The sequence below is a fragment of the Pungitius pungitius genome, chromosome 10 (assembly GCF_949316345.1).
Source record: "Pungitius pungitius chromosome 10, fPunPun2.1, whole genome shotgun sequence".
Taxonomy (NCBI): Eukaryota; Metazoa; Chordata; class Actinopteri; order Perciformes; family Gasterosteidae; genus Pungitius; species Pungitius pungitius.
The window spans coordinates 10,229,014-10,248,963 of NC_084909.1; the positions used below are offsets into that span (position 1 = coordinate 10,229,014).

The 19,950-nt window shown below is 43.8% G+C and overlaps 2 protein-coding genes across 3 annotated transcripts; one reads left to right on the plus strand and one right to left on the minus strand.

Annotated features, from left to right (window-relative positions):
- Positions 1–1,824: 1,824 nt before the first annotated feature.
- On the plus strand, positions 1,825–18,844 carry LOC119228605 (GRIP and coiled-coil domain-containing protein 2). Of its 2 annotated transcripts, XM_037488381.2 has the most exons (24): positions 1,825–2,017; positions 2,706–2,768; positions 2,903–2,987; positions 3,074–3,150; positions 3,256–3,360; positions 3,528–4,032; positions 4,325–6,180; positions 6,643–6,706; positions 6,800–6,900; positions 7,047–7,145; positions 7,847–7,966; positions 9,170–9,334; positions 9,566–9,670; positions 10,462–10,624; positions 10,892–10,992; positions 11,235–11,312; positions 11,441–11,578; positions 12,229–12,350; positions 12,710–12,886; positions 12,987–13,195; positions 14,495–14,722; positions 14,834–14,973; positions 16,959–17,160; positions 17,279–18,844. In XM_037488381.2, the coding sequence occupies exons 1-24, from the start codon at positions 2,012–2,014 to the stop codon at positions 17,350–17,352; spliced, it is 4,983 nt and encodes a 1,660-aa protein (XP_037344278.2). In that variant the 5' UTR covers positions 1,825–2,011; the 3' UTR covers positions 17,353–18,844. The 2 variants fall into 2 exon arrangements, with proteins under 2 accessions (XP_037344278.2, XP_037344279.2); XM_037488382.2 differs by lacking the exon at positions 11,235–11,312.
- tmem223 (transmembrane protein 223) lies at positions 15,150–16,246 on the minus strand. Its single transcript, XM_037488383.2, has one exon. The coding sequence runs from the start codon at positions 16,090–16,092 to the stop codon at positions 15,280–15,282; it is 813 nt and encodes a 270-aa protein (XP_037344280.2). The 5' UTR covers positions 16,093–16,246; the 3' UTR covers positions 15,150–15,279.
- Positions 18,845–19,950: the final 1,106 nt, after the last annotated feature.

A 19,950-nucleotide genomic window follows, 5' to 3' on the forward strand; every position in this document is an offset into this window, starting at 1 on the left:
GCTCTGCTTTTTGTTTTAATTAGGGAGATTGACGCCACAAATATGAAGCCACAGCACAGGCCGTGAAGAGGAGGATGTATCGCTCTGCGTGTTACTTTGAAACCTGGTTGAGACGAAACTCGCAGGAGAAAGCGAGCAAGAAAGAAATAAAGACTGAGAGAGATGCATGAAAGACTGTCCTGATAGACGCAGCTAGGCTTTTCATTACTCCCTGAACGCCAGCCAGTGTCAGTTATATTACTGCAAAGCCGTCCCTGACTGACGGCCAAGAGTGGGAGATGTTGGGGGAGGGGGCGTGGGGGGAGAAAAATGTGCGCAAAATACTACCCGAAGCCCTGGGAGAAAACAAGGGAGGGGCTGTGATGGATGGGTGTGTTTGACCCGGGCGGAGCGGAAGGCAGAGATGGGTCTCGTCCAGATGAGACAGCGTGTCGGCCCCTCTGCCCAGAGCAGCCGAGCCCTGTCAGGATGAGAGGCATCTCGCTAAGCTGCCTCCGTCAGTGCTTCCGTCACTCGTGTCAAAACAGATGCTCTGCATATTCAATAGCTGAAGCTGGACCTCACGTGATGGGGATGCAGAAGCACGGAGAGGCCATCGACTGACTTTGTGACAGGCCTGATGTCAGTAAGAGGCCATCCCTCACGGCAGTCTCCAAAAACAACCTTGCGGTAGTATCAGACAGCTTTGGGGTGATTTTAGGCCCCTCATGGCCTTGCACACACAGGGAAAAAAACGACCAAAGCAGTTAGTTTTAGGTTCACATTGTACTAATCCAGATCTGTGTCCTGTTCTGGGAGTTTTTCAATAACAAATATGTTTAACTATGAGGGATTACAGCATTGGTGTTGATGTCTATGAGTCCAAAAGTTATTGTGACAACTCCACTGCCTTTGTCAATGAGAACATAGGGGTATTATTTAGTAGTTTGAACTGTATCACTAAAACAGTAGGAATTCTGTTTAATGACAATAAGGAAATTAAAATAAATAAAGTATTTTCTTTTCTATTAGATCTTATGAATAGTGATTGTACATACACGTTGTGAACATGCCCTCCATATGTCTAGCAGCACAGGCTTACTAACAAAACCAACTGATTACGTAGGATGGAACAAATTTGGAACACATGATAAAAGTGTTTTACACAAATTGTGTAAAATCCATCAAGGACCTTAATAACCTCTTGAGATATGCTTCTTCTAACAATGTATATTTATTTTTTAAAGCTACCTTTGATGTAGAGTACAAACCACTTTAAGTCACACATGTAATGAAACTTGCCATCATAAAAGGTTCCAAATGTAAGAGTGCAATGGATTTCAAATCATATGTTTATTAGCCAAATAAAATATAATAAATAAGAACACATTATATGCAGGAGGAGTTTTTTTCAGGCCTCACTCTATATTGCATCCAGACGTGACATGGCTTTCAAACCACCTCTATAAAAACAGGTTAAAGTTCTTAATATGACCTTTTCATCACTCAGTTGCGACACACTCCAGAGGCCCTCAGACATCAGCTGTGTGGATAATGATATTTATACCTCCAGGTAATACTGTAGGCGGACTGACATCTAATGCAACCATGCAGTATTGGTCAAAGAGCAATTTCTTTCAGTTGTTTGGGGGACGACAAGGTGCACAAATAATGTCAGTTAAACTTTATTAAGTCTTTCTACATAAAGATCTATATGTATATCATTATATGAATAATGTAGAATACCGTTAATTCAGACAATTCATTCAAGGTTTACGGACTGTCAAAGAAGGGGAACAAAACACGGGTGTTCCGGCTAAATGTGTGACGTATGCTACGCTGACGTCACGGGGTTGACGTTTGCGGAAGATAGTCGTTGCCTTAGTCTGTTAACTCAGAACCACAACAGAGGGGATGTCTTCGTATTAAAATAAAGTAAAATAATACAATATAATTATTCCAGGAACCCCTCTGACTCCCGCTGTCCAGTCGACTCGCCGGTGAACCGAGAATCAGCGAAACCGCGACTAAGATGGAGGTAAATGTTCAGTGTCGAGGAGTTAGCTTTAGCCAGTAAGGCTCAATTTAGTCGCTCGTGCATAGCACCTCAATTTTAGCTTAAAATATAATGCCGTGCCGTTTGTAATATCTGCTCTTGTGACCTCAAAACATTGTTGTAACCATTTAGCAGGGCACGTTGTCGCTTATGTGTTGTTTGCCCTGCGAGCTTCATTCTAAACCTTTGCTGTTTAACTGAAACGCTTCAAACGTCGGTTTGGATGTTACTTCGCACGTCACAAAATTAATCTGAAGCATTTACACCATCACTCATGTACAAGCGGCGCACATCACCAATCGCAAGGTGGTGTCACAGAGTTCAGGTGCTCGAGTTTGTGACTCCCATCGCCTGCGCCAGCCACTGAAATGCTGTCAATGTTGACAGATAGAAAATAGGAATCTTTCGTAAACCCGAAATAGCCGTTTTTATACTTGGTTTGATGCATGCCGAATTGAAAAGCGAGTGCCAATCAAACACAGGAGCTGTCAAAACACGTTTTTAAAAAATGCAGTTTTAACTAAGTAGCAGGGCAACAGTAAATCTATGATTTGTCATACGTGCTGGTTTTAGAACTAGTATTTAAGTATATCTGTAAAAAAAATACTGAATATCCGTATAGCAATCTCCACATACTTTTAATTTCTTCTTTTTCCCTTGACTGAAACAGGACTCCGGTGGTACTGGAGCCGAGCCTGAGGCTGCATCACCAGCAGGTGCATCTAGGTCAAAGGTACTGCACATTTACAAACACATGTTTCTCTACGAGGAAAAGACAATCTTTTGTAAAGATAATTAATTGTTTAAATTATATTTTATTAAAAATCCATGCTTCTCTTTTTCGTTCCTTCTTTGCTGTCTGCTCAGCTGGACACACTGTCCAAGGATGACCTTATCAAGTTTTCCAAGAAGCAGATTGCTGCCATACAAAAGATGAAGGGCAGATGTGCAGGTAGCTCTAAATGATGTAAAGCCTTGTTTGGATCTTTGGACAAATAGTTTATGTCTGTAACTTTGTGATGCTATTTCCTTTTTCAGATTTGGAAAAAGAAGTAAACTCCCTCAAACAGCAATCCAAAAAATGTAACAATTCTGATGACAGCGCTCTGATACAGGTTTGTTTGTAGGGCAGAATGATATGACGTGTCTACTCTACATATTCTTCTCCGCCTCCTTTTCATGGAGCATTATGCTAATCCCGTGGGTGTGTGTCTTAATAGGAGTTGACTGAGAGGATGGATTCCTTACTACTCGAGAAGGCAGAAACTCAGCAAAGTCTTTCACTGTCTCGTAAAGATCTAGAGAAGACTATGCAAAAAGCCAAGGTAAGATACAACTCAAATACTAAATGATGTGAAGCAATGATTCATTTGCCAGTTTTACTAAATTCTACAGTGTTATTCTGATCACTCAGAATCAACATAATTCTATAAGTTGATGCATGTCTCTTATAATGCAGTTTGCCTTAACATACCTACTTTATTTTGCGCAGGATGATCTGTTTGCGCTTCAAGGAGAGCTCGACCGTGTGACAGAAGATCACCAAAGAAAGATCAAGAGCCTAGAGGGCAGCATTGAGGAATCCAACATCAAACACCAAGAAGAAGTGGCTTATTTCCAGAAATTGCTGAAGGAGCGAGAGGAAACTGACAGGGAGAGGGAGCGTGAAAGAGAGAGGGAGCCGCCGCCCGAACACACCGGTGCAAAAGAGAGCGCTAATGACATCCGCCTTTGCTTAGATGCTCAACTGGAAACCCTTCGAGCTGAACTGGAAGCGACCCAAAAGCTGAAATCTCAGGAGGTCGGCGAGCTGCAGGAGAGCCACCAAAGGGAGTTGACGAAGACCCAGCAGGAGGTGGAGAACCTGAAGGAGGAGCTGGCTCAGAAGAGTCTGCAGCACGAAGACGAGATGAGGGCTCTGGAGGAGGACTTTGAAATGGAGAGGGAGCGTCTCTTGTTGCTCCACGAGGAGCTGACGGAGCAGCTCGCTCTCAAAGGTACGGCAGTTTTTATTTAAACAAAGCCTCTTTTAGGTGAAATCGCCTGTCCAAGCAATAACACTGCATGCAAAGTCTTCGTTTCACTTTTGAACTTAGGGTCACATTATGGTTCCTTTTTTGGTTGGATTTCAAAATTCAATAAAACAACATTTTGTTTTATTGAATTTTGAAATCTGTAATTTCTTAACATATTCATAGTCAACTTGAAGCCGTGCTAGAGGACTCTTGACTTACCGCAGTCTGTCACACCTTTAACTGAGGTAGCTAACTTTACCCTTATTTTTTCCAGACAGCTACCTGCAGGATGTGCAGGAGGAAGACGAGGAACCGGGGCGCGGATCAGGGATCGCCAAAATGCTGGCGCTGTCTGCATGCAGTCAGGGTGACTCCAGCCTTGGTGATGGGGAGGAGACAGAGAATGGAAGACTGAAAGCAGTCGTGGAAGAACTTCAATCCCAGAGCACCATGTTACAGGACGAGCTCACCCTGCTCAGTAATGTCAACAGTCAGCTGGAGGCGGAGCTGGAAAGGGTCAGGGAGGAGTTCACGATGGAGAGAGAAGAGCTGGAGTTCAAAATCAACGAATTGCAAATGAGCCGGGAAAGTCCTGTCAGTAACCCAGCTGTAAGCCTGGTTCCTGATCGGCAGGAAGTCCGAGGAGAGCAGAGTGGAGAACACCAACATGGAGGAGGTGAATCAGCAACCAGTCCTGTGGACCGAAACCCTCTGAACCCAGAGGCGCTCAGCGCCCGGTGTGAGGCCTTGACCAGAGAAAGAGACTCTGCTCTGACCGAGTGTCAACAAATGAAGGACATATTGCAAGGTGTGGAAACAGAACTGGGTGAGAAGACGACAAATGTTGTTATTCAGTACAAAGCCATGAAGGAGCAAGGAGCAAGTACTGTACGGGAACTCCAAGACAAGATGCAACAACTCAGCCTGGAGAGGGATGAACTGCTGGATAGAGTGAGCGAGGGCACAGAAGAGAAAAACACTTTGATGAAGGAGCTACAAAACCTGAAGCTGAAGCTTGAAGGTTTCGCAAGTGAGGACCAGAAACTCCAGTTGTCTGTGGAGGAACAAACCACTTCAACCTGTGAGCTGAAGCAAGCTGTAGAGGAACTGACCAGGCAGAATGCGGAGATCCTCTCCCAACTGCAGGTGAAGGAAAGCATGACTGAAGAACTAAAAGAGGTGGTCGACACGCTGACCGACGAGCGAAACGAAACACGCTCTCTGCTTCAGCACAAAGAAGAGGAACTGCAACAGCTGAACACTGAAATCGAGAGGATGCTTCGGGAGAAAGAGGCTGAGGCCCTTCTGCGTAGCGGGGAGAACATGAAGGCTTTGGAGGCCCTGAAAAAAGAGAGGGAGGATGAAGTGCAGCACTTAAAAGAGGAGAGGGAAAAGATGGAGGAGAGCCAAAGCGAGGAGGTGAAGAGACAACAGGAGAGAGCTTCTGCTCTAGAGTGGACTATCAAAGACCTTTCCGCCGAGAAGGACAACCTCCAACAACAATTGGAGGAGGCATCTTCTGGGGTTTCCAACACTCACGAAACGAGGGAGCTTTTGGGCTCTAAGCTGGCCGCCCTGGAGGCTCAGCTAGAGCAGGAGACGTCTGAAAAGAATCGCCTCAAGGAAAAGTTGAGTTCACTGACAGAGGAGGTAGATCAGGCCCGCGTCGCCATCACAGCCCTGGAGGAGAATCACCGTGAAGTCCTCAGAAGCTCCACCGCAGAAGTAGAGGAGCTCCGAGCCCGCGTGGACGAGCTGGAAAAGGAGAGGGCGCTGCTGAGGACTCATCTTGAGGAGGCTCAAGGGGTAAATGCGCTAGAGGAGGTGGTGACGGAGCTCCGGGCTCGTATCGCAGACCTGGAGCAGGAGAGGAGCCTGCTCGGAAAGAACCTGGAGGAAGTGGTGAAGGATACCGAAGGGCTGCAGAAAGACCTGGAGGACATGAAGTCGATCAATGTGAAGTTTAATGAGGAGAACCAGCGGCTGCAGGCTCATGTTTCTCAGATGACTCAAGAGAAAGAAGAAAACGAGGAAGGGGAAATGGCGAGAGGGACAAGAGAGCTCCAAGACCAGCTGACGGAGAAGGATTTACTCGTATCTCAGTTGAGGAGCGAAGTTGCTGCCCTCCAGGTACGGCTGCTCCTGTCCTGTCAGGTTCATCTAACAATAGTTCCCAACACATCTTAGTCCCAAAGAAATGGGAATTTCACCTGATTATATTATATCTGATTCTAAATATTCAAAATAATGAATTGGGATTGAGCATATTTAGCTTTTACCGCCCAATCAGCCATGATCTAGAAAGTCACAATGATTGATCAGGTGCATGACTACGGTCTGTAAAGGGACCTTCTGATAGCACCATTTGAAATTTGCACTTCAACATTAAATATGTTTATTGCAGCTTCCTTTATGACAGTCAACTTCCAGACATGCATGCTTTCTGAAATCCAATTCTAGAAATAATAAAAATAAATGCGTTCCAATATTTGGGGGAACATTTACTCATGGAAATGATAATGTTTGAACAAAAAGAGTTGGGGTTGATTAAAGAACAATAGTGAACATGTATGTGTAATTGATATCTCTCAGGAGTCTGCAGCTCAGTTGGCTTCCTCTGAGGAAAGTGCAGCCTCAGAGACCGTGAAGAAAATAGGTAACACTTTTTTCTTAAATATCCATTCAAGAAAAAAACTATTTTAGTTTGCACAAACTACAGGTTAGACATTCATAACATGACTTTCCTCAGCTCTTCTGGAGAAAGAACACATAGAAAAAAATGAGAAGATGAACAAAATCAAGGCAGTTGCCATTAAAGCAAAGAAGGAGCTGGAAACCAGTAAGAAAGAGGTAAGAGTGAAGCACAACTTTAAATGCCACTGTTCCATATTCATCAACATTGATATGGCATTTGAGTTTACGTGTTACAGTCTTTCCTTCAGGTGATACTTGTACTCTGTGCTTAAATGGCTGAATCCACCTTTTTATTCCCCCAGGTTGCATCCCTCAAGGAGGTAGTAGAGTCATTGAAATCAGAGAGGGAGAAAGTGAGCAGCTCTATGAAAGATATTATCCATGGTGCAGAAGGCTACAAGGTAGGTGAACATGTAGCACAGAACTCACTTAATTTCTTTGTAACTTCTTTGTAATGGTATCTCACTTATTAAAAGCTACTTCCACAAAGACATTGATGCAAATAGCTGCTGCGAGGTTAAAACAGAAGAAGGTTGATGTACCAAACGAGGAATTTACAACAGATTAATAGTCTCTTTGCTTTATTCCAAGATAGATACTGGGTAAGTATGTAATGTAAACAATATTCTTTGGTTATTATTATTCTTCAATATTGAACACATGAGGCTTTATTGTCACTGAGCCTTGTTCTGTTTCCTCCATGGCTGATGAATTCATGACAGAATGGTTGGTGTCCAGATGTCTCCACCTGATGTCCTATTTAAATTGTTTTGTTTTCGTCAAAGGAGAAGTCCAACATGGGCTGACCCAAAGATTTAACTGACTGTAACGATCGTTCAACATTTGGTTAATTGCATGTGTTCCTGATATATGCTAATTAGCAAGTGGCTGCATGCTTGCTTTGAAAATGGCTTTTTTTATGATTAACTCCCGGAGGTTTCCACAAGCATCCCCCAGACGGCACTGTGCTTCACGACTTTTTTTCTCCATTAGAGTGGGAACCAGTCTGTTGTGTCTAATGAGAGCCTTCTCCCATATTTCAGTGAATGCGGCTGATATCTCAGACGCGCGGTTCTGAATGAGTATTTGTGTGTTGGTGTAGAATCTGCAGATAGATTACGACAGGCAGACCGAGCAACTGGATAAAGAGCGCGAGAAGCTGGCGGAGGCTGAGAGACGGATTGCCGAGCTGACCAAACAACTCAGCAGTGCTGTCACGCAGGTACCACTAATACACACTCGATCAAACACACCCGGACGTTACTACTAACAAATACACAAACTGCCCTCACCCTCCAGTAAATCCAAGCACTGGCGCTTTGTCCGGCAATAGATCTCTCCCAACAGTTCTGGCGTACCACCGGATACGTCTGATTTACAGTGAGTGGTTTTAGCCAGCGACTCTTTTCCCGGCCACACCTGACGGCACGCCATCCACAAATAGCCCATCAGATGGGACTGGGTGAGCAAGGGAGACATTTTTGTTCATATACCCCCCTCTCCCCAAGCTCGTAACTGTCGCTTTCCAGTGAGAGAACAACAGGCAGGTAAATGGAGCAGACTACGGCTTCCATCTGCTCTGTGCTAGTGCTACACAGCTTTCTGGTACACAAATGTATACTTGTGTGCGCTCATGGTTCTCCGGGGGGGCAGACTTAAAGATAGTCAGGGATATAACAGTACTTCGGCGCATCTTTGTTTACCAATCATAGCTTCGGTGTCTGGCTGACAGACGAGGGTAGGTAGCTGCTGCTGGTTCAGTGTTCCTTGCAGAGAAATCCCTCTGAGCGCTGTCAGATTTGCATGAATGACCTAAGACGAGTCGCGTGTGTTCACGCAGTTGTGTTGCATTTGTCCACATCTGCATTTTCAGGTGAAAGACTGTGGGACGTAAAAACGACATTCTCTCCTTTCAGTGAGATTTCATAAGATCGTAGAATATTCTCAACTCACCAGTCAAATTATTATTATTAGTATTATTATAATTAAACTAGTTTTTCTCTATTTTCATAAGCGGTTGCCATCTCGGACATAATAGTGTGTCACCTGACAGGAGAAATAACACGTATGGTTAATCCAACCAGAACTCTACGCTCCTCCGAACACACCACTTTGGATACTCCCAAGTTTAACTATAAAAAGTATGGAGGCCGGTCATTTGCTAACCAGGGACCTAAGCTGTGGAACGCACTTCCAGCTCACCTGCAAAGCATCACGGTGTTAAGTGCTTTTAAATCACAGTTGAAAACACGTCTATTCAGACAAGCTTTTAATACGTAGCCTCCGACTGGACTGCCATTTTTATGTATATCTGAGGTTTTAATTACTGTTTTGTTGTTTTAACTGGAAAGCGCCTTGTGCACCTTTTGGCTGTTGTAAGGCGCTCTACAAATAAAATTTGATTGATTGATTAAATCCTTTACAGACCGAGACACTCTGCAGTGAGAAGGAGAATCTGCTGGCCTGTATGGAGACAAAAAGGAGCACAGTGAGGCAGCTGGAAGCTCAAAATCAGGAGCTTCAAAAACGGTCCAGCAGTCTGGACAGAGACCTGCTTACTGAGCGATCTATGAAAGAACTGAAGATCAAGGTAGAAAAAGAAGAGCTGGATAGATATTCATTTTTTTCTCATGCCAGCCACTGCTCTCTATTCTGTGTTTTAGCTGATCTTCTGATACAACTGCATGGCTAAAAGGATTATACAAATATTAACTGAAAAAATGTCAAATTATCTGCAGGTTTATAAATGTTTATATGATTACATGAAATCACAGTGCATACATACTAAAAAACACTTATGTGTGTTCGCTTGCTTCTCCAGGACTTGTCATCTGCAACCAAGGAGGTAGAAGAGCTGACAGCCCAGCTTCGCAAGCAGCAGCAACAGTCTCAGCAGACTGCCCAGGAGCTGGAGCAGCTACGTAAGGTACACACACACACACACACACACACACACACACACACACACACACACACACACAGCTTCTGAGACAGTAGTGTCTCCGAAGGGGCTGTTCAGTCAAGCGACTGGACTGGTGATGCCCGGCCTGCAGCTGCAGCAGCACCTCTGAGAGAAAGAGAGCCATTCCAGCCCACAGCACAGAGGTGGCTGTTTCTTTTCCATTAGTGGAAAACCCACAAAGTGCAGCAGTACACACTGAGGTCTGACTTCATGTAACTTGTCCACATTGTTGGTACAGCCCAACAAACAGGGGGTTTGAGGTTGATACCGATAATCATGATAAAGTGCTCTATTGTTTTGGCTAAGATCCCGTAAAATTTGTTTATAAAGAGTTGTGATAATAAACACATGCATACATAAAGTGTATACTGAAGAAGTATGTTTAAGTTGAGCATTAGTATATTATAATAGATATTAATAAACATAAATAGAAATTTAGGGATTTTAAATGACTTAGACACACATTAAGGTCCTCAAAAGTCAAACACGCACAATCCAAGATAAAGAAATCTCTTGAAAAACACTTTACTATTTTATTGTCATATCCATGTATTTAGGTCTTCAAGTATGACTAATGTGTAGATTAAATTAAATTAAATTTTCAATGGAATGATGGATAAATACAAAGTCACTTGGGGAATATGAGTGTTCTCCTAAACACCTTTCTTCCCCTAATAGTTTGAGATAATGATCTGACCGAGGAGAATTTTACTTCCATTCCCTGTAATGACGTAGTATATCGACTCTGCTTCCAGGAGGCGCAGCAGAGCTCTCTGCTGGACATGGAGATGGCCGACTACGAACGCTTGGTCAAAGAACTCAATGCCAAACTCTCAGATAGAGATGAGTGTGCTGAGGGGTTGAAGGCCCAGATAAAGACCTTGACCCAGAAGGAGGACTCACTCAAACAGGAAATTGGTGTGTTTGAGTTGTCTTTGTTTACACTCGCTATTTCATGCCTGGATTTGAATTCATGGTGTGAGGGCTCCACCTTAAGCAGGGCCCAGGTAAAGGGTGGATGTATAATTATTTACTTGTAACTTTCTAATAAAAGAATGATGGTTTACTGCCTCTGTGTAGCTGCAGGGCCCTCTGGTGTATGTGTGTGTATGAGAAATGTAATTTCATCTCAAATTGTATTCTCTCTTTGTGCGTGTGTGCGTGCGTGTGTATTTGTGCTAACAGAGGCGTTGAAGTCACAGCTGGACCAGGGGCAGGAGAAAACCTCCAAGGTGAAACAACTGCTGGTGAAGACCAAAAAGGAGTTGGCCGACGCCAAGATGCAGGTCTGATTCTGTGTGTGTGTATGTGTGTGTGTCTGTGTGCGTGCATGTGTAAGTGTGTCCCACAGGATTTTTTGTTTCAGTGTGTGACATTGCTGCCTGATTATTGTAAATAGTTGTGCAACCATGTGTGGGCATGATTGTTGAGAAGGCCTTGGAGATGTTGGGAATAGTTATTCATGTGTGTGTGTGTGTTGCCGTGTTTGTTCATTTGTGTGTGTGTGTGTGTGTGTGCTGACATGCAGGAAAGCTCCCTTATGATTCAGCAGACCTCTCTGAAAGGAGAGCTGGAGGCAAATCAACAGCAGCTGGAAAACTCCAAGGTGACACAGATAGTATAAGAAAAGCTTCTCTCAGCTATCCCTTTTGAAAAAAATGTATAGTTTTATGAATCAACATGTCTGTCCGACCAAAGTCGAATTATGAGGTGTGTGTGTGTTTGTGCGTTAAGATCGAGGTGTGCGAGCTCTCGGGCGAGCGTCATCGTCTGCAGGAGCAGCTGAGGTCTGCGTTGGAGCAGCATCAGAGAACCAACAGCTCCTTTCAGCAACGCATTAACAGCCTGCAGGAGGAGAGAGATACCGCTCAGGTACACACATACACACACACACACACCTAAAGAGTTTATTCTATGACTCACTGATCACTGAAAATATCCAGCAGATTATAGAACATTACTCAAGAGAACATCAGCATCAGTGTTTGAGATGCTGTGGGAGAAACTCCCAGCTTGGATGAATTGAATTGAATATTGCACCAGCTCATACTCGGTAGACAGAGCTGGATGTATGGGGCTGCAGCTTGTTTCAATATTATCTCCATGATTAATCATTCAATCTTTACAATAACAGTAATATTTTTGGCTGTAAAAACATAAGCTGCCTGAAAATATATATATATATATTTTTAAAATAGGCTTGAAAACCACTTCTAATATTCAATACACCCCAACATATACTATGTATCTTCCCATGTATAATCCGCTAAGAAGCACTGAGCAAACTGTTCATATGATGTTGAGCCATAATTATGTTATTTAGCCTGAGAGTTGTTTGTTTATTTAAAATCTGTTTATATGAGTGACAATGCATATACGAGCAAGCTAAATGGCTACAGGTCTTTAAATGATGTTTATTGAATTGCCCAAGTGAGCAAAAGTGTTTTAGTATTAGAATATAATCTCCAGTGAATGTGTGTCATTTACTGTATATCTTTTCTTAATCTTGGTGCTGATTCCAGGCTGCGCTCGTTGCAACGGTTGGCGAGTTTGAAGGTTATAAGGTGCGAGTTCACAATGTGCTCAAACAGCAGAAGAGTAAAACCACGGCCCAGAGTGAAGGAGAGTCTGGCAAATTAGAGAGGTAAGGGCCATAGCTGTATGACCATCATGCACAACAAATGAATATGAATGTCAGTGAAGCATCAAACAACCAGAGAGACGCACACCCCGGAAGGTACCTAAATGCATGGTGACGTACTAGCTGTGTGATAATTGCTCTTGCACTATAGTGTAACTAATTGTAATTTGCTAAATCAATGCTAGGCTCAGGCCTGAAAGCACAGCCTGGTCAGGATTTATCACACAGGAAATCATTTAGATGTTATTGTAATCTAAATTGCAGTTCCAAAGTCGGCTACTCAGCTGTTCAAATTAAGCAAGTGTCAGTCAACGCTGTGGGAGGGATGTGAATATGATGAACACGCAGTGTTTGTCTGTTAGGGAGCAGCTGTCGGCGCAGGTAGAGCAGCTGAGGTCCCGGCTGGCAGAAAGCCAGCAGAGCCTCCACAGCACCACGGCCGAGCTGCAGCAGCTCCATACTGAACACGACACCCTGCTGGAGAGACACAACAAAATCCTCCAGGAAACCGTCAGCAAGGAGGCCGAGCTCCGTGAGAGGTGAGCCGGCTTGCCCTATCATTTCTGTCATGAGACATCCCGACGCATTCCCTGCTGCAGGGGAGCTTTTCGTTTCCTCTAACTCTGTGTCCCCTTGCAGGCTGATGTCAGTGCAGTCGGAGAACGTGGCTCTGCGGTCGGATGTGACCCAGACTCAGGCCGACCTGACCTCCCAGGCCGAAGCCCAGCGCCACACCTACAGAGAGCAGCTGAGGAAGCTGCAAGATGACCACCGGGCCACCATAGAGACTTTGCAGGGCCAGCTGACCCGTGTTGAGGAGCAACTCTTCCACCTGCAGAGCCAGAGCAGTAAGCATGAAGAAAAAACTTGTTCCATATAAGTGAACATGAGTAGCTATCATATGAAAATATCCTTCAATGCATCTGAAATGTGCAGAGAACTGAAGTTTCTGTCTATTTAAGAGGAATGATACGAGAGAGAACAGAGGAGAGGGCGTGTTGGTGTGTTTATCAAAAAAGCAGCACTGGAAGCTCATTCATCACCTCCCACACAGCTGCCCTCTGCAATCAAACGGCAAATACACACATTGGCTGGGGAAGGATGTGTACGTGTGGTTGTGTGTGTGTGTATGCGCATCTCCAGGAGAGCCAGGTGTTGGCGGACCTCCTCGGCTCTGATCCCGCCTCTCAGTGTGGCAAACCGCTCACTGTGGCATCTGGAGAGACTCATCATTAGCGGCTCGCACAGCCTTTACTGAAAGTCAAACCTGAGCCCCCTGTATTTTGATTTAAAGGCAGAAGGGTTCGACACCACTGTGTGTATTTACGTTATTGGGCAAATGGGCCATAAAACTGCTGGACCATTTCCATGGATCTTTAATTTAGTTGCAGATACTGTTTGAGGCCTCGCTATGTTGCTGACTGTTCTAGAGATTGAGATTCATTATACTATAAATTAGATTTGGTGGTTTATAACACTACAGGTCAATTTATTATGAGTCTCCTCATGATGAATCAAGTATGTTGAACCTACAACAGATTAAATTAAATACGTCCGTGCATATACAAGAGTCAGGATCCTTAGTAGCAAAATGTTTTTTTTTTGTCATCTTACAAAGCTCAGCTAGTTTTTCCACTGCGCTCGAGCTACCAGCAAACTGTCTGCCTCATCGTTTGTGTTTCTGATCCCTGATCAGACTGTAAAATCTGGTGGGACTCAAATGCAACACAAAGATGTGCACGTAGCACTCCAGCGTCTCACTCTCCTCACTCAGCTGCATGTGGGGAGGCGGTAAGGGCAGCAGACTGGAGGTGAGGGAATTGGTCGTGTCTGGTCTTTTGGTTCAGTTTCAGGTCCATTAATCATAATCTTCTCCTTTGTCCACCAACTCCCCTCAAGTGCCTCACGCTTTCCTGTCGCCTCTCTGTTCACACTATGCCAACCGAAGAACTGGTTAACGCCAATGTGTCTTGTGCCCCCTTGTGTCCCAATGAAGTAGGACACTGACTAACAACAAGGTCTTCAGCTCAGCTCCCTTCAGTAGGGATTACGTTGATTGGACCGATTTAGCACATAGTTTTGAGGTCCTCTTTGATGAGCAAGATGAATTCATGTATGTTTAGCCTAATTTGACTTCTTTATTTCAGGTTCAGTGGCGCTCCAATCCGGCCGGAAGTCCCTGTCGTCAGACCCCCAGCGCAGAAACACTGAGCACAACCAGGCAGGTGTGGGAATGATGTCCCTCAGCGACTTCCAGTCCACAGCCAGAGAGGAGGGCGAGGGAATGGAGACCACCGAGACAGAGAGCCCGTCCACTGCGCTCTCTCCGCTGCCCTCCCTGGAGCAGCTACTCACGTCCCCGGATCCCAAACAAGGTGCGTGTGAAGAGGATTTGTTTTATACCTTGAGGCGAGGCGAATCAGCTTCTGCACCCATGATTTTCTAAAAGTGGTGACTTAAAAACTTCTGTCTGGTTTGGTCTCTAGAGCCTTTTGTGTGGACCGTGGAGCCTACCAAAGAAGAGCTGAGCCTAAAGCTGAGCACCGCCACGCGCAGCATGGAGCATATGAATAGCCTGCTGCACGAAACTGAGGCCACCAATGCTGTTCTCATGGAGCAGATAACCGTATGTATACGCACAAAGTTAAAAAGGCACAAACAGATCAAAAAGGTTGATCTGTTTTATTTCACAGAGCATCAAGCAACGCCCCCCTGTCGCCTCAGCCTCTACTTCCTTGGCTACTAATACTTTCAAATGAATCTGACACATCTTTAAATGAGCCCAAAACAGTAGTTTTTTTTAATCTCATAGGTTTTTATTCAATTGAAGAGACAATAAAAACAATCTGGCATTTGTTATGCAGCCATGTGAAATCCCAGTCAGTGTCCCCTTGGTGAATAGTTTTAACAGCAGTATCATAGTAACAACAACTTAAAAGGGTCGGTAAGCCCCAACAGTGCTATCGAACAGCCTAGCGTTGTTCACAGTCCCCTCTTTGTCCAGAAGAAAGTAGAACTTGTATCCTTTGACCCTGAGGGGGATGAACGAGGGGGACTCGTGCCTGTGAGCGTGGCAGGCCACCTGGGACAGTGGCACCGTTATTCTCCGGCCTCTGTCTGGTCCCAAAAGGGACTGGGTGGAGACAGTCACCATCTTCCCACCTCTGTGCAAAACCACCTGGCTGACAGAGCGACTGCAAAACAGGACCCCGAGGGCGACAATCACCGCCCCGATCGTCAGGCATCCCAGCGTGAAGCCGAACCTCCAGGTGTTCGACCCCAGGTTCATCTCGAAACTCCACATCCCGGCGAGTCCTGTGGTGGTGGTGGACGTCTTGGCCCCTCCTTTCTCAGTAGCGGCCCCCGTGTCTCTGAGTCCGGTGTAAGCGAAGTGGCCCAGGTATGTCCAGAAGAGAAACTGGCCCCCGCAGAAGAGCCCGAGGAGCTGGAAAAAGCGCGTCCTGTCGTGCCGGAACAGGGTGACGTCTCTGGAGGGCTGCGCGGAGGTGCAGAGGCGCGCGGCCGGCTGTCTATGAGCGACGCCGCGGGTGCCTTTCTGCACGAATATCCTGCCGCACTGACCCGCTGCACACGTAGCCCGGCTAACCACGCTGGACGTGCTCGGCGACGCCTGCCTGGACATCGACACATTTTGAAGGACTCTGAATCGTTGCTGAAAGTTGACGAGTGGAAGGTGTTTGGAGTAATAAGCCAGAGCCCCGCGAAACAACCGCTCCAGCCCCATCTTCACCGAAGGTTAAAGGGCTCCAATTGTCCCCCCCAAAAATTGACTAAGGAAACTCTGTTGGTGTTTGTTAATAAATATTTAACAGAACTGACGTTTCAACGCTTATAAACCAACGAAGCAGAGAGCAGGAAATCAGAGGCCGCCGCCATGCTTGTGTGACGTAAGGTGTTGGGCTACGGCAAGTAGCGCTGACCAAAATAATTTCTGAGCGTGTGCAGTAACGCTCGGAAACAACCCATTTGTAATTTCGCTCTATATCTGTATGATTAACAGCTAATTACCTAATAATAGATGAAAAAGTAACTCTCATCTAAGAAAAATCTTGCTTGCTATCTAACGCCCAGTGTTTTAGTTGGGTCTCATTAGGTCATGATATGTCTTAAAGTCGTTTCATTCTACTGTGTTTTAAAATGTAATCCAGTAAAAAGAAAAGATGACTTTTCAGTCATGTACATACATGTCCTTGAGCTAACTTTGGATTTATTATTCATCCAATACATAATTTATATTTCCCCTTATATCCAATACCGATAAGATAACCAATTATGGTTTTATCTTTAAAAATAGTTGATAACCTGTAGTTGATGTAAGGAGCAAGGTGGAACATTTAATACACCATTTCCGGTAGATCAGCTTTGACACTCAAAATGCTTGTTATTGTTTTGTTACTTTGTTACTTGCATATTTATGGTTGCGTATTTATGGTATGGTTGAGTTATTTATTGACCAAATAATACGTATTTTGCCATTTTGGGTTGAAGTGTTGATTTGGGGAAACTAATAGTATTCTAAGCCAGGATTAGGCCAATGCCCAGGCTTTTATTATTTAACGCAACTGATTTGTGTTCTTCATGCCTCTCCAGTTGCTGAAAAGTGAAGTGCGTCGTCTAGAACGTAACCAGGAGAGGGAGAAGAGTGTGGCCAACCTGGAGTATCTGAAGAACGTCCTGCTGCAGTTCATCTTCCTGCAATCCGGCAGCGAGAGGCAGGCCCTTCTGCCCGTCATTCACACAATGCTGCAGCTCAGCCCGGAGGAGAAAAGCAAACTGGGCGCCATTGCACAAGGTGCGGTCTAAGTGAACAGGCTTTGTAAATGCACAAAAAAATGGTCTGTTAATCAGGATTTTACACACACACACACACCTTATGCTGATCAGTTGTTCTTTAATCTTCCTTTGTGCAGGTGAGGAGGAGGGGTCCGGTTCTCGGGGCTCAGGCTGGGGATCTTATCTTCACAGCTGGTCTGGGATCAGATAAACCTGTTTAATAACCAACCAACCAAAAAAGACACGTCAGCACAGTGCTAAGATGTTACTGGACCATTTTCTGTGAAAGAACGTACTCCGCAGCGAAGCCGCATAATTTGGAGGTGAACTGTGAAATTTACTGAATTTGGCCACACCATTGAAGGGACCAAGGAATGCATCCAAAAAGAATCAGTGTGTGGTAGAGATTAAATCCAATCACTTGACATTGATACTGATTTGAATTTGCAGTGCAATAGTTCCATTAGTCTAGTACCAATTAAAATAAACGTTGACACAATTCTGACAAATTCTTACTCTTTAATGTATGTTATAACAATAGTTTACTGGACATTTCTTTAAGTGAAGCTCAAATGGCATTATGAGGAATCATTAGGTTATGTGAAACATTCCGTAATTGTTAGAGGAGGAATTAATCATGGTATAAACTAATTGCATGAAAAAACTTGAATATTTTTTTCAGATCTTTGACTACTTTCCAAGATGATTCTTGCACTTGTTGGGCGTGTCCCTGTGTAGCACAGAACACTACACTGGAGTTTTAGCAAATTTGGTTTGCTTCATATTAGTTTAAATAATTTTTTGAGGGCATGTTTTTTTTTTATTACCTTTTGAGACAGGTTTATTGTATTTCTTTAGTATGAAAATTGACACTTGCTCATTACATATCACTAATTAGTGATGAGTTTCCGGGAAGTTCAAAGAGGCATTCATGCAAATGGTTTGGAATACAATCAGTAGTGAGATGAGGTGTGTTAAGTGTGAAAATCAGGCAAAACCCAGGGTGAGGTCATTTTACATCTTTCCTCTGTCTGTCGCTTCAGATACAAAGGGGTAGATAACATATTTCTACTTGTTCTGACAGTTCTACAGTTGTTCCCCCAAAACCCCACATTCTGAATTCAGGAGCAGTTGTCACCAACAGCCCTTTTGTTTTGATTCATCACATCCTGTCGTGATTGGTTGGTTTGTGATGCGTAAATAGTTATTGTTTGTTGTGTTTGTTGTCATTTAATGTCAAATATGATTTCCATGGGTCAATCTATTTGGGCAATACTTTGTGGTTTTGTCAGTTGTTGTCACTGTAATTGCCGAATAACAAGATTGGTTGCAACAGCATCTGTAACGGTGTCTCGTTGAAAGACGGCCCCCATGGCAGCAGGGGAGGTGTCCTTGTGCAGGACTCCCTATTTGACCCACGGTTGCTGCTTCCTACAAGCAGCCCAATGATGAAGACAACTGGCCTATTCTTGTTCTCATTCCAACGGCAGCTTTTCTTTTTTTTTATTATTCCTACAGCACAAGTGAATGTATTTTAAAAAAAATGATTTTATATTTACGAGGGCCAATGTCAGAAGGAGCTATGAGAGATTTAACTCAACCATAACATTGGATATTTATAAACGAATTAGCAATTACAGGTTTAGGTCTTATTTGTTCTGTTTATTTCTGATTTCAAACTACAATAAAGCCGAAATGGATGAGATTGTTTCCAATGACTTTATTTTTAATGCATTTGAAACATTGATATGAAACTTTGCCTCCACAAATCACAGTCACAATATTTTTCACATTTAGCACTTGAGGCATAGCGGTTTTATAGATATTAAACATGTTGAAGTGAGTCAGGCAGAACAAAAAAGGGACTATAAGATAAGATTAATATTCTTCCAGCTGTTTTCAGACTTTGAAATCGTTGATTTTATTCCTTAACCTCCTTAACCACCTACTTAACTTAATGTTTCCATGCAGTTATTCATTGATTTTTTTTGTTGCTATGAAAGTCCTCATCCCTCTCGGAGAAAGGGGGTGTAAAGACTTCCCCTTTTAAGGAAATATATGTGGTTTCTAGTCGTGACGCAGTCACCGGAGGAAACCACAAATCGTTGCTACTGTGTACCACTGGGAGGAAAAGAAAAACCTGCTTTATCTGATTTTATCTCCTTGAGAAACGGCACTCGTAATAAAACCTCGCCGAATGAGATGCATTTCTTTGATACTTTTTGCTATTCATTTGATCATCTTTTATTATCGTATAATTTTCCAGACTCACACCCACTCGCCATGTATCACTTTTCCGGTTGGCACAAAATGAAAAGTCAAGTTTTTCCGTAAATCCTGAATTGATTCCTCAAATCCTAATCTCAGTTTTCCGGAGCGGCAGTCGGCACCCAGCTAACAACACTGCACGTCTCATCTGGTGAGAGTACTGGATTGCAGGCCGGGTGTCGCCGTTTACAAGCTATAAATCAGACCATTGTGATTTTGTAGTAGTGGCTCCAGGAATGAATGAGAAGCTGCCATGGATACACAGAAAAACAGTCAACAAGCGATTTGGCCTTCAAAATAAATCACCGATTAAAAAAAAAAATCCCAGATGTTATCATACTTAGATATACTGTACATGAAGGTGATTGTATGCAAATATGCGTACAACACAGCTTGCTGAACAAGAAAACAAAATAAACACTTATGGCATTGTCTAAGCAATAATTCTATTTCAACATATAGTGTTAATAACAGCGTTTTCCCATTATTTTAAAATATTTTCATTATTTTAGAACATATTTAGATCTTTTTTTATTGTACT